This window comes from Antedon mediterranea, chromosome 5, assembly GCF_964355755.1.
Source record: "Antedon mediterranea chromosome 5, ecAntMedi1.1, whole genome shotgun sequence".
NCBI classification, from domain to species: Eukaryota; Metazoa; Echinodermata; class Crinoidea; order Comatulida; family Antedonidae; genus Antedon; species Antedon mediterranea.
The window spans coordinates 3,804,755-3,818,957 of NC_092674.1; the positions used below are offsets into that span (position 1 = coordinate 3,804,755).

Genomic DNA, 14,203 nt, shown 5'->3' on the forward strand with positions numbered 1-14,203 from the left:
TTTTTCTATTAAAATTATTTTCACAAATCTAAAAAGATTTGTTTTAAACTTTGACCTGTCTCTTTTATCGTCTTTTGGTGAAGGTGAACATAAAATTAATTCGTAGTAGATAATTATATCACTAAAAATCACATTTTGTTTATAAAATCCTGTTATAGTAATGTGTTAGACCAAAAATTGATTATTTTAAGTATTCCTTATTAGGTTTATTAACATTTTCGCCATGGGTAAAGAAGAAAATATCCTTCAATGAATTATAATCCTGCCTGGAAATCTCATGGTTCTGCCGAAAGGCTACTGGCCTTCCGCAAACCACCAGTTTAACGTGAATATCCGCTTACGTCCCTAGCTAGGTAGGCATTGACGGTATAGACCTTAGGCCTAGATATTAAGGCATAATATACAACAACTGCCCTAGTTCTATTATTAACATAAATAGCTAGGCCTAGGCCTACAAAACAATACCGATAAACACAAAAACAAAGTAACAATGTTTATGTCTTCTGGATCCATATTCCAAAAATAGGTTGGGTGGTACACTACCTACATTACAAAATTAGTATTAGCCTAGGCCCTAGGCCCAGTAGCTGTAGGTTAGACTATTCTTAATTGCGAATTGCCAAAACGTAAAAAAGAACAGACTCAATTATTATTAAACCATTAAATAATGCACTTGTCAATTGTATGACCCACTATACGACCCCCGGGAGAGGTGCGTCATTTGTCCGATGTGCGTCGACCTTTGAATACCATGACGCACCCGTGCATCAAAAATGTAACTTACTTTTAGGTGACCATGACGCACCCATTTTGACGCACTGTGACCATGTTGTTTATGATATGGTGGGTGGTAAAGTGACGGACATTGACACACCTTGTTCATTGATGTGACGTACCATCTAGGTTTTTTGACGCACCCCTGCGTCAGTAATTATTTGTAAATGACGCACCCATGACGCACCTCTCCCGGGGGTCGTATAGTGGGTCATACAATTGACAAGTGCATAATTATCCATTCAACAACATTGCAAACTCCACTATCACTAAAACTAACCTAAAAATCGTTATTGTTTTTTAGTAAAACCATGGGACGTGTTATCCGAGGCCAACGAAAGGGCGCTGGAAGCGTCTTTAAGTCTCACAACAAGCACAGGAAGGGGCCTGCTAGACTCCGAACTATTGACTTTGCCGAAAGACATGGCTACATCAAAGGCATTGTTAAGGTGTGGTATGGTACCTAACAATCGGGGGGGGGGGGGGGGGGAATGGCAAAAGGCTTCTTACTTTCTAGGAGTTATCAGATAATCTATATTGTTTTGACTACTCTTATAACATGACCACAGTGCTGATTTTGAAATCGGAGGAGAATGAATGGATACAGATTTATATGCTTAATTGAAAGTATTAACACAGCCTACAAAACAATTGGTCTCCTCAAGTTTTTTTTGTTATGTATATACTGAAATAGACCAAATAGATAATGAAATGAAATAACAATGTTGATTATCTAACATTTATTGCTATTTTTTATCTCTAGGACATAATTCATGACCCTGGCCGTGGTGCTCCACTTGCCAGAGTTCAGTTCCGAGACCCTTACAAATTCAAGAAGAGGAATGAACTGATGATAGCTGCAGAAGGCATGTACACAGGACAATTCATATACTGTGGAAAGAAAGGTAAATCATCTTCGTCAAATGTTGAGTACCGTATATCCTCGGGTATAATCCCACTTTGGGTCTAATCCCACCCCATACTTTGTCTGATTTCACAAACCAGCATAGTCCCAGTATTGACTGGTCTGGATGTAGACCTTTCCACCCAGTTCAGATGAGTTTTTACAAGAAATGCTTATAATAATCATTTTTTTCATGAACCAGGCCTTTCCCAGGTATATATATTCAGCCCGATTTCGTGTTCTATTGGGTGGGATTAAATCAGAGGATATACGGTAATTACAATACATTTTTATTTTAAAAACTTTGAAACATAGGTTTATTTACCCAAAGAAACAGGACACTGAGCTCACCTTGCTAAAATATATGAATCTTTTGATCATATGTCTGGCTGCAACAAATCCCAACAGTACTGATTTAAATTGGTTTCATGGCCACAGTTTGGTGGATAGTAACAAACTTATCCAGATAAATAACTAGCCTCAACCGGCCTTATGAAATAATATAAGCAGGGTGAAGATTCTACTAAAAAATGTGTTTTCTTTGTGTTTTTTTTTTTCATGTTGGCTTGTGTTTCTGTTTTCATATTTGTCATTGACATTGCACTTTTATCTTGCAGCTGCTTTAGCTATAGGTAATGTGATGCCAGTTGGCAGCATGCCAGAAGGAACTATCGTATGTGCCGTTGAAGAAAAGACCGGTGATAGAGGTGCGCTTGCACGTGCGTCTGGTAACTACGCCACTGTCATCTCTCACAACCCAGACACAAGGAAAAGTCGTATTAAGTTGCCATCTGGTGCCAAGAAAGTTATCCACTCTGCCAATCGCGCCATGGTTGGTAAGTAATCACCCGATGGGTTTAAAATAATAATAATAGATAGATTTATATAGCGTAAATAAACAATATCTCAATGCGCACGAACAATAAAGAGTGGAAGCCAAAAGGAAGATAACGAAAAGACAAAAACACCAAGCTGGCACCCAAACTGGAGTATGAGGATACACTATCACCGTACCACAGTTAGCATCGGTTATTTAAGTCTTGATGTTTTCCGGCTTAGTTCATCATCTGGTATGACGAATCAAACATATTTTGATATTAATTGATTTAGTCATCTAAAATCATCATCAAAACGCTTCGTTTTACTATTTTGTGCCATTTATTCCTTTCATGGTCGGGTGTGTTTCACGTGGGCCAGTGTAATTTATACTGTTTTCCTGTATCATTTTGTCCATATTTTCTTCGGTCTTCCAACGTGTGTTTTACCTTTCTTGTTACTTCCTGTAGAGCTAGTTTTGCGGGTGCGTTATCATTATCAATTTATTTAATTTTGTTTTCTACTTTGTTGTCCTTTATTTTATCTTACAGTATATTTAATTTATTTGTTATTGTTACATGTTTATGTCTCGTCATGTATTTTTGTGAGGGTCCCTAATGATCAGCTTCGGCTGGATGGACCACCCTCGTAAACTAAAACAGACTTAGAAAAAGACTTTTCTGTAGGTTTGAACTGAATAAATGTTTTATTTTTCTGCTTAAATGATTTATTTTTTTTTTTATTATTAAATTTGTTTTAAAATTTGTTGTAGGTATTGCTGCAGGAGGTGGGCGTATTGACAAACCTCTCCTAAAGGCTGGTAGAGCTTACCACAAGTACAAGGCTAAGAGAAACTGTTGGCCTACTGTACGTGGTGTTTGCATGAACCCGGTAGAACATCCCCACGGTGGTGGTAACCATCAGCATATCGGTGCACCATCAACTGTCAGACGAGACACGTCAGCTGGTCGCAAGGTCGGTTTGATTGCCGCTCGTCGTACTGGTCGACTCCGCGGAACCAAGAAGATCAAAGACAAGGAATAAACTTAAAATCTGTAATTATCAAAAATCCATGCGTAAAAAAATAAATACAAAGAAGGAAATTTTAGTATAGTGTTGTTTTTTTTAGTAATTAGAGTTCAAAAGTAATGTAGCGTCCCTCACTAGCAAAAATGTCAAAAAATACAACATTTTTTTAGCCATGTTAAGAAATAATAAAATCAACATAAACTGTTAAGCTCTGTCTGCACTATCAAACTTTATGAGACAAAAAAATGTGATGTGCCCATATATGGACATGATGATGTCATATCACTACCATATTTAAGCAGATCACTACCATATTTAGGCACATCACACTAGTTTGATAGTGTAGACAGAGCTTAACACAAAATGATTTGCCATAAAATCTGTGTTACAAATTGATTTGATAAAATCACCACATTCACATTCATGTCTAAGTAACTCGGGTTTAAAATGAAATGGTAATTACTGTCAAGTTTTACTAAGAGATACCATGTTTATTACAATATTTCCGTTCCATATACACCTGTTGTTTAGTTGTCTATATCGTTAGTTGTATAAAAAGATTGACGTCTTGTCATATCACTAATATATTTGGCCACATCACACCTTTTTTGTCAATCTAATTTGATAGTGTAGACAGCTTTATAATGCTAAATTACTTGCATTCTTTAATTCTGTATTTATAAAATGTAGGCCAAAAAACCTTGATCTCTATCTACACTATCAAATTTTATGTGACAAAACAATGTGATGTGCCCATATGTGGACATAATGACGTCGTATCACTACCATATTCAGGGAACATTTTCGCCAGTGTAGCATAGCAAAAAGCTATACAAAACAACCTTATTGCTACACATTTTGAAAATTGTGTAGCAAAAAATACAATACAAAACTATGCTTTTCGACTTAAAAATCAGTTTGATTAGCAAAATTGCTAAACAAAATTTTTAAATAACATTTTTCCCTGATATTTGGGCACACTACATTTGACTAGTTTGATAGTGCAGACAGAGCTTTTTAGTCCATTACCTCCAAACAATAGGGCTGTGTGGTGCATTTGTAGCAGCTACCATATTTGAGCTAGTCTAAATTGGCATTTCTTAGTTAATCTTTTTACCTAATTTTACCTTCCATTTTCGCAACGACAACCATGTGAATACCCACACGTGCGTAGTATGACTTTTCGACATGACAGCTTCATAGTCGCTTGGTGAACATGTGTTTGTAGTTGTATATTGCCGTTTAATTAAAGTACACTGTAATTACATTTAGGGATCTTGTCAAAATGTTTTTGCTGTTGTAATTACATTTAGGGATCATGCAAAATTGTTTTACTGTGTAGAGTAAATTCAATAATGCGATGTGATGTGTGCGTTTAAGGGTATTTCCCGAGGTTTGTCAATGAAAACACACTTTTAGGCGTAATTCGATGTCAGACAGCATTTTTTTTATTTACTGTACATTGGCCGCCACCGGTATATTTAAATTAGGACATGCACTACCTAAGCCTAAGGCCAATTTACACAGACGAGCGGTAACGGTAATAAAAATATAGAATAATAGGGAGGTTTCGCAACCTTACGTATACGATAACGAAAACGGATACGTCATACATTTGTGAAACTTTTGAGCTGATCCCCATTTCATATTCGTAAAGCGTATTCGTGTTGACGAATATCACCAGTCATATTCGTAACTACAAAACGAGTAGGCCTATAGTTTTTGATCTATTTTGCACATTTTGCATTTGAATCAGGAATGATTCATGATTATAATATAAATATAGATTTATTGAAAGTAATTTACTAAAGTAATTTACTAAAATGCCAAGTCAATTTTGATAAATAGCAGTTTTGAAAGTCACTCGCTTTGATGTTACGCTAGGCCTAAGCAGCCAAGCACCAAGCAACACGTACCTGCGCTTCGCTCAAATTTACCGCAGTCATTATTTTGGACGCGCCTCAATATTTCGTTGCCATGCGAAACAGATTTTTTTATGTCTTACGAAAACGAATACATGTGCGTGACGTATCCGTTTTCGTTATCGTATTCGTAAGATTGCGAAACCTCTCTAATATAATGCTGTACCTTATGACATTTACACATAACGCAGATAGGCGCTTTCCGCAAAAGCTTGGTTCCCACTAGAATGTAACGCAAGGACGTAAACGCCACGCAAGCGTTTTAACCAATGACAAGCGAAGTTATAGACAGTTAGCAACCACAAGCGAATAAGCCATCGCTTGTGATTGGTCAATCCACTTGCGTTGCGTTACGTCCTTGCGTTGCGTCGCTAGTGGGAACCACGCTTTATGATAGTATTTGGGACAAGCTACGAGGTTTTCCGCTTTATTTGAAGTAGCGGTGCATATCTTCACATTTTTCATACCTCCGCCTTAACCACGATGTTGGGGGTCATGGGACCTTGGACATCTCACACGTACCTCCAATTTATTGAAATAAAAATTAGTTTTGATAATAGTTAAATTAATTTAAAATTCAAAAGCATTCTTCTATCAAAATTTCATCATTATTATGGTGTAAACTTTTATTTCACCCCTCCCCTTTCCTCCTCGACCTTCCCCAAATCCGACACCTCGACCTTCTCCCGTACTTCCACCTACCAAAGTTAAAATCAATAGAATAACAATTCACAAAGAAACAAAATGTGATTACTACAGTAAATAGTTGATTTTCCATAGTAAAAATGCGATTACTGCAGTACATAGTTCCGTTCTCACTAGCGTCGCAACGTAACGCAATCTACGCAACGTAAGAAAATGCCCTTTCACTCATTGTTTTCCCCCGCCAGCGTGAAATCAAACCTTTTGATTTTTGCATTATTGCGTCGTCGGTTCCCACTTGTGATTACGCAATACAGCACTTTGCGTCGATACATCTAGTGTGAACCACGCTCAAAATGTATTCGCCAACGTGAACCCGTTGCATCAACCTTATCCAGGCCCCTTATGATATGACCTTTTTTGAATATTACTAGTGGTGCAATACAGGATGGATTTTCATTTCCTGAAATTAAAAAAATGAATCAAACGTATAAATGGATCAATAATATATGTATAGACTTTTCACCAAAAATATTAAATCGATGATTTAGCATCTGACACATGTATTAATAATTTTACCACCATAATTATATAATAGAACGCAAAGCAGCGACGCATTGACGCAACCTGCTGTATTGCGTAATCACAAGTGAGAACCGACGACGCAATAATGCAAAAATCAAAAAGTTTTATTTTCACGCAGGCGGGGGAAAACACAATTATTGGAAGGGTATTTTCTTACGTTGCGTAGGTTGCGTCGCTGGTGGGAACCAAGCTTTAGTAGTGAACCATCCAAGTTAAACTTAAAGCCACTAGCGACGCAACGAAAGAAAATGCCCTTCCAACAATTGTTGTACGCACTACCGTGGGCCTATGTTTTCCAGTGGTTTTTTTTTTTGCCTTGCGTTTTGTTGGTGTTTCTAGCGATGTTTGCTTTTGCGTCATCGGTTCCCACTTGTGATTACGCAATACAGCACTTTGCGTCGCTGCGTTACGTTAGGTTGCGTTCTAGTCGGAACCACGCTTAACTGTGCACGATATCAACAATGTATTTTCGTCTATGAACATAATTCATTCTAAATTGCCCTCAAACTGTTCGTGTAATTTTAACTAACTCTGAAATTCATCGTATAACTAGAGCATCACTAAAATGAAACATATAATATTCGCTATTTAATAGCGAATATTATATGTTTCATTTTAGCATCACTAAAATGAAACATATAATATTCGCTATTTAATAGCGAATATTATATGTTTCATTTTAGTGATGCTCTAGTTATACGTTCCTTTTTATCTAGTTTGGTACGGGGCGGCGCCGTCCGACACACTGTACCTGTCTAATACAGTAATGGTTTGTAAAATAATAAAAATGGTTTGTCTTTTATCAAATTATTTGTTTGTAGGACAGAATAGATAGTCGGTCCGACGCATTAGGTTCCTATATAACAGTAGTAGGCCTAATTGCTTTACAATTGGACTTTCAAGTGAATTAAATTAAATTAAAAATAATTTCTTTTAAAACGGCCCCTGAACTATACTAGGAGATATGAGTTAATTGTATTAGTAAAAGGAACACGTAGGCCTACAGCTTCGTTTGTTTCACCAGTCAGAAATTGCGTATAAAAATGAATATACTATTATATTTTATATTATATATAATTACTATACTACAGGCCTAATATATTAAAACAGTTTTTTTTTTAACTTAGCACAAAAGGATTGTTTTACAAAACATGTACCACATTAATTTCTAGTCATGTGACTGAGCACCGTCCAATCGAATACAATGCACGCATAACTTAATTAACTGTAGGCCCAAATAAAATATTATAATGCCAGTCAAATAAGCTTTTAATTCGTAACTATTATGACTCAAAATTGAAATCGCACAAAATGACAATTTCGTCCATCAATAATAATGACGTTTTCACACTTAACTGTATCCGGGTAAACTGTGAAGTAATTGGGGTACGTTTTTGAATACCAAACAGGTACTGTAGTTTTTGTTTATGATTTGATGTATGGTGTGCCAAGTGAACATTAACAGTTGTGTCATGGAAACTATAGCTATAATAATAGCTGCTCCATGGTTTTAATAATGTTAAAAGGCTTGGACACGACAATGGGATGGCAAATTATCTTCTTTTTTAAAGTAAACGGAACTAAGCGAAATAAAAAATAGGAGTGAATTTGTGGTGCACGTGTGTGCTGGACACAAAACAGCCGAAATGTTCAGCACTGTAATTTCCTGGCGCCCGCCTGAATTAAAGTGGAAAGTTTTAAGCACGCCAGTATTTTTGAGCTTTGGGATTTCTTCCACTGGAATAACCATTTCAGAAATTCAGTGATATGTTTGAAGAGTTCGGGATAAAAGTAGGAATAAAGTACACAAATGTACATTCTTCTAGTGGCATTCCATAAGTCACAAAATGTAAACTACCAAATTGGGTACCCTGTCTATCCTCGCAAATTTAAAGAAATTCGCATTCGCAAAGAAATTAGTGGAAGTTTAGATTGTTTATTGTCTTGTAAAAAATGGAGCAATTAAGCATGGAAAAAGATCCCAGTAAGTAACCAAATGTTATTTTGTTATTCCGGTGGTGCATGTTGTTATTGTCTTTGAAAACAAAAACAGCTATTTAACCTATAAAAATACTTTAAAAGAGGGATAGAAAGTAGGCTAGTACTAGCGAGGGTAGGCTAAGTAGTGAAGGTGATAAGACGGCAAAAGGCACAGACTGCGGCTTGTTGTGTGTAGGCAATACTAATACTACTAGGCCTAGGCCTCGACGTCAACACTGAGTGATTCTTCTCTGATCACCACACCATCAGTGTGCCGAGTTCATTGGTATAATATACACAAGTTGTATGTTGGCTACTGTCATGTAGGCCTACTATTCTAACCTTTAGTTTTTTAGATCCAGCAATTAATTTTTTTATTTCAATTAATATGATATATATAATTAAATAGGCCTATGGAGAAGAAGCACATTTTTGTATTTAAATATCATTAAAAATTATATTTTTATTTAATTATCTAAATTTCAAAATAATCACATTTGAAATTGTTTTTTGTTGTTGCACAGATGCCCCACAAATGAATGCCCCGCCACTAATGAATGCCCCGCCACCATCATATAACCAGGCAGCTCAGGTACGACAGACCTTCTCTACTTTCTCTTATGACAAAAAATCATAAAAACATGTTTGAACTTCCAATAAAATAATTACATTATAATATTTATTCTATACACATTATATAGTTTTAGTTTGTTGAAAATAATACAATCACTAGAATACAGTACATTAAGCAAATAGTGTTAATAAATAATATATTTTATAATAAATGGTAAAATTATTTAATTTATATATTTGTTTAGCTTCCTTATCCAACACCGCAGCAAGGAGCACCTGGATACGGTCCACAGCAAGGAGCACCTGGATACGGACCACCTGGATATGGACCACCACAGCCAGGATCTGAAGTAAAACCTCCATATGGACAGCAGCCAGGTGCACCTGGATACGCACCACCACCTGGAGGATATGTTTATCCTGGGCAGCCAGGGTATGCCCCACAATATTCTGGGCAACCACAGTATACTGTACATCAAGTTGGGTATGCCGGGCAACCAGGTGCTCAACAGCAAACTGTCACAGTTATTACTAGACAGCGGCCACAGAGCTATCTTGGATTTGCCATATTTGTGTGTCTCTGCTGCTGTGTGCCGTTTGGAGTTATTGGAATAGTTTACAGCACACAGGTATGATATTGGACAATTATTCCTATATTTTTAGCTGCAACACAATGCCAATAATAAGTGTTTTAATTTATAATTCCCAAGTCCAGGAGGAAACAAGGAAAGAGCTAAAATAATTATTGTCTATCAAAAAAAAAATAGTTACATAGTTCATAATTTCATTTTAGCTGTCAAAAAGGAAGAGGAAGAACAACCCCCCCCCCCCCTCCAACCCAAGCACGCTCCCCAAGAAGTGTCCGCAAGCAGGATCCCCAAGCAGGATCCCCAAGCACGCTCCTCAAGCATGCTCCTCAAGCACAATCCCCCTGGATCCGCACCAGATTTCTATGTTGACACTGACAGTATTTTATAAATCTGTATTTGCAATGGTGTAACACATTACACAGGCAGAAAAGCTCCTAATGAGCCCTTCAATGCTTGGGCTGCTTATGCTCTTGAACCCCTTGAGCCCTGGATTTAGCCAGTGAGCGCTCATAGCTGTTACGCCACTGGGTAAAATATAATAAATTTGAACTTAGAATTAAATTTATTTTTCAGAGTTCAAGCAAGTATGACATGGGAGACTATGATGGTGCTGTTCGCGCATCCACTTCGGCCAAGAGCTGGTCAATGGCCGGACTAGTCTGTGGGGTCATCTTCATCACAATCTGGATCATTCTCCAGGTGACCGTTTTCGCGACTTCATCATACGGTAATTACAAATAAGTTCCAAATCTATCAAATCAAGGAATATTTTTTTTTCTATTTTGTAAAGTATTTTACAGGCCTTTTCTTTTGAAAATTATTACAAAAGAAACACATTCAGCGGGGTTGTACAGTACTGTAAGTGTGCTATATCTAGATGTGCTGTATCTAGATGATGTGTGGAAATTTGCCAAATTTAAGTGTGCTGTAAATCGCACTCCTCAGGAATGAGTGACCGCTCTCCCAAGCCTAGAAAGACAAGGCCTGATTTTAAATGTATAAAAAGGACAGATTAATGAGCTACCCAGCCTAATAATTGAGTCTGACCAGACCACACCCATGATTCATGAGTCATAGGAATTGTATTCCCCCTTCCCTTGTCAAAGATCCTACTTCAATTCAATTCAACTTAACATTTATTTCTTCCTTCAAGAAAATGAGGTAAACATAATAAATTCCAGTAAAATTTATAACAAGTCAATTGATGATAAAAAAAGTATACATTAATCAATAAGAAGAAGTAGGCAGTGCCCAAGAAGATAGAAATCTTGTGGCGGGCCAGTTTACTTAAGATTTAGGTTGGACTAGAAGACCATTTAACACCACTACCATCCATATATGATTACTGATTACATGCATGAAATGCATGATATACCAAAAGGTATTTATTATATTAGTGCATGCAAAAGGAGTTCTTATTTAAGTTGCTAGCTGTTAAATATAATATATATATCGTAGTAAAAAGTACAAATTTGTAATGCTTTGTTTGTATTACAATAATAATAATATATTTTTATTCATTTTATGCACATTTTAACTTTTTTTGTAGGTCATGTTAAATATAATTTTAAATTTGTTAACAAAACATACACATAACACTTAACAGGGCCCTGCCATCATTACGAACTAAATCATTTGGCAACTGCGGGGCCTGGACAGGGGGTTGTTCCCCCCTTTTTGGGACCACCTCACCACTTTAATTCATGGCTACAGCACTGCATAATGTGCTATCTGAAAATATCATCCTTTTTTTGCAATTTTAAAATGTTTTCATGCCAGTGTTTGCAGACCTACTACTGTTAAACTTGTATTCACACTACACTGATTTGTTGTATTCAAATAACAGTATTTCAATAAGCTTGCTAAAGCTCTGTCTACACTATGAAACTAGTTCAATGACAAAAAAAGTGTGATTTCCCCAAATATGGTAGTGAATATGATGTCATCATGTTCATATATGGGCATATCACATTTTTTTGTTTATGTCCCATTAAATGTGATAGTGTAGACAGAGCTTAAGTTTAAGCTTTTTCACAATAATAACCTTTGTCTACAGTATTACTACAGTAATTTAGTATTAAGTAGTTTTAATCTTTTCTGTACAAGAAGTCCTCCATTAGTAATTAATAAGATGAATATCATTAATAATAAACCTAATCTATCTGTTAAAGTACCTCTTTTTCACAATAATAACCTTTGTCTACATTATTACTACAGTAATTTAGTATTAAGTAGTTTTAATCTTTTCTGTACAAGAAGTCCTCCATTAGTAATTAATATTAAGATGAATATCATTAATAATAAACCTAATCTATCTGTTAACAAAGTACCTCTTTTTCACAATAATAAACTTTGTGGGCATATCACTTTTTTGGCACATTTAAATTTGATAGTGTAGACAGAGCTTAAGTTTAAGCTAATGCATATTCAATAAGGTAGTGGAATAACGTTCAAAAAATGTATTTACCTTCCAGCTCAAGCATACTATGACACGCCATATGTGTCAAAATGTTTTTCTTTCTTTTAAAGACTGCAAATTGCCAAATAGAACTTTACTCCATTTTTAAAGCAATGTATACCTATATTTTTGTATCTGTTAACAAAGTACCTCTTTTTCCACAATAATAACCTTTGTTTACATTATTACTACAGTAATTTAGTATTAAGTAGTTTTAATCTTTTCTGTACAAGAAGTCCTCCATTAGTAATTAATATTAAGATGAATATCATTAATAATAAACCTAATCTATCTGTTAACAAAGTACCTCTTTTTTTCACAATAATAACCTTTGTCTACAGTATTACTACAGTAAATTAGTATTAAGTAGTTTTAATCTTTTCTGTACAAGAAGTCCTCCATTAGTAATTAGTATTAAGACGAATTACATTAAAATATCATTGATAATAAACCTAATCTACAGTAGTACTATTAAATGGCTTTACCATTTATGAATTTAGGGCATGGTTTTATCAGGAAACAATAAATCAATGTAGATATATATATATATATATATATATATATATTATACAGTAATTGTATTTCAAATTGATTTTATGATACTAATTTTATTCTTTTATTTTCTTGATTTAAAAAAGTACTATTAGTTGTATTAGTATTAATTGTTATAGATGTACTAACCTAAAAGCTTTATACAGACTTTGGTACTACTGTACTTAATAAATGGAACTTTAAAAAGCAGAACAGACAATACATTTTGGTTAATTTACAGAGTTTTTTAACTATTTTATTTTTATATTATTGCCAAAACAATGTTGGTTGGTTGTTGGATGTGAGAGACATTTAAATTGGTGTGAATTAGCACAAGATAGGACTGTGCAAAAACACAATTAAGTTCAGCATAAATACACACACGGAGAAGAGAAGTGGGAGGTTAAGGATGGAGGCTACAACTGGACAGAGGTGGAAGGAAGGAATTGCACAGAACCGTGTGAGATGGAGACGTGTAGTTGATGGCCTTCGCACTGCTTGGTGAACAAGTCAGAATAAATAGCGCCACCAACATTGTACTTTACTGTTTTGGTTGGTAGGAGTAACGGGTATTGTGTAGTTTTCCACTATACCACCCACTCACATACCTATCCCATTGTTAAAATAATCCACACAACAAAATGATACATGATAGGCAAGGGACCGGTTCTTTTTGAACGTCAGAGCATGGCGTTTACTTCTACCTCCATGGTCAGAGTGACTCGTCAAGCGTATAGCCTATTATCTACATATTTTGAAAAGACATGTTAAAAAACTTTATTTATTCTGCAATAAACCAGCTTATCTCTGACTTATAACTGACAAAACTTCAGTAGGGCCTATCTGATAGTATCAATTTTAAATGCCAATATGAATACTGAAAAAAAAAACATGTTCATTATCCCGCATTGTATATGCCGACAAAGAAACCCGTCAATAGAACCGACCTGGAAATCAATTGCAACAACAGGTATCAATAATCGAACGATTTTTGTGAAACAACCATGATTTGGCTACTACCGGTATTTAAAATTATATCGTGATTATAACATGAGTGTATTTTCCAGCGAAATTAAAAGTATGAATTCGTAGACGAATGAACTTTTTATAAAGGTTTAATATTGCATTCACGTACATGAACATAGGCAATGCGGTAAAGTCGTTGGTTTGCGAATGATTACGTAGGCCTACATGTACGCAAGCGCTTTCGTTAATTTCGACGATTCCATTTTAAAGCCTTGTCTACACTATCAAACTTTATGTGTCAAAAAAGTATGATGTGCCCATATATGGTAGTGCTATGTTTAAATATGGTAGTGATATGACATCATCGTGTCCATATATGGGCACATTATATTTGTTGTCACATAAAATTTGATATTGTAGACAAGGCGGTTTT

General features: G+C 35.5%; 2 protein-coding genes across 2 annotated transcripts; both read left to right on the top strand.

Moving 5' to 3' along the window:
- The first annotated feature begins 54 nt into the window (after positions 1 to 54).
- On the top strand, positions 55 to 3,597 carry LOC140048835 (large ribosomal subunit protein uL2). Its single transcript, XM_072093633.1, has 5 exons — positions 55 to 83; positions 1,079 to 1,223; positions 1,538 to 1,679; positions 2,296 to 2,514; positions 3,267 to 3,597. Exons 2-5 carry the CDS (start codon positions 1,086 to 1,088, stop codon positions 3,536 to 3,538), a joined length of 771 nt encoding a protein of 256 aa, XP_071949734.1. The 5' UTR covers positions 55 to 83; positions 1,079 to 1,085; the 3' UTR covers positions 3,539 to 3,597.
- Positions 3,598 to 8,560: 4,963 nt separating this feature from the next.
- On the top strand, positions 8,561 to 13,016 carry LOC140049253 (uncharacterized). The gene is made up of 4 exons (XM_072094099.1): positions 8,561 to 8,656; positions 9,177 to 9,244; positions 9,471 to 9,854; positions 10,389 to 13,016. The coding sequence occupies exons 1-4, from the start codon at positions 8,626 to 8,628 to the stop codon at positions 10,554 to 10,556; spliced, it is 651 nt and encodes a 216-aa protein (XP_071950200.1). The 5' UTR covers positions 8,561 to 8,625; the 3' UTR covers positions 10,557 to 13,016.
- Positions 13,017 to 14,203: the final 1,187 nt, after the last annotated feature.

Excerpts from the sequence above, each read along its gene's own strand:
- LOC140048835 (XM_072093633.1), top strand. The coding sequence starts at position 1,086 with ATGGGACGTGTTATCCGAGGCCAACGAAAGGGCGCTGGAAGCGTCTTT. Across the intron at positions 1,224-1,537 it reads ACATCAAAGGCATTGTTAAG|GACATAATTCATGACCCTGG; the intron begins GTGTGGTATGGT and ends TTTTATCTCTAG. Across the intron at positions 1,680-2,295 it reads CATATACTGTGGAAAGAAAG|CTGCTTTAGCTATAGGTAAT; the intron begins GTAAATCATCTT and ends TTTATCTTGCAG.
- LOC140049253 (XM_072094099.1), top strand. The coding sequence starts at position 8,626 with ATGGAGCAATTAAGCATGGAAAAAGATCCCA. Across the intron at positions 8,657-9,176 it reads AAGCATGGAAAAAGATCCCA|ATGCCCCACAAATGAATGCC; the intron begins GTAAGTAACCAA and ends GTTGTTGCACAG. Across the intron at positions 9,245-9,470 it reads CATATAACCAGGCAGCTCAG|CTTCCTTATCCAACACCGCA; the intron begins GTACGACAGACC and ends ATATTTGTTTAG.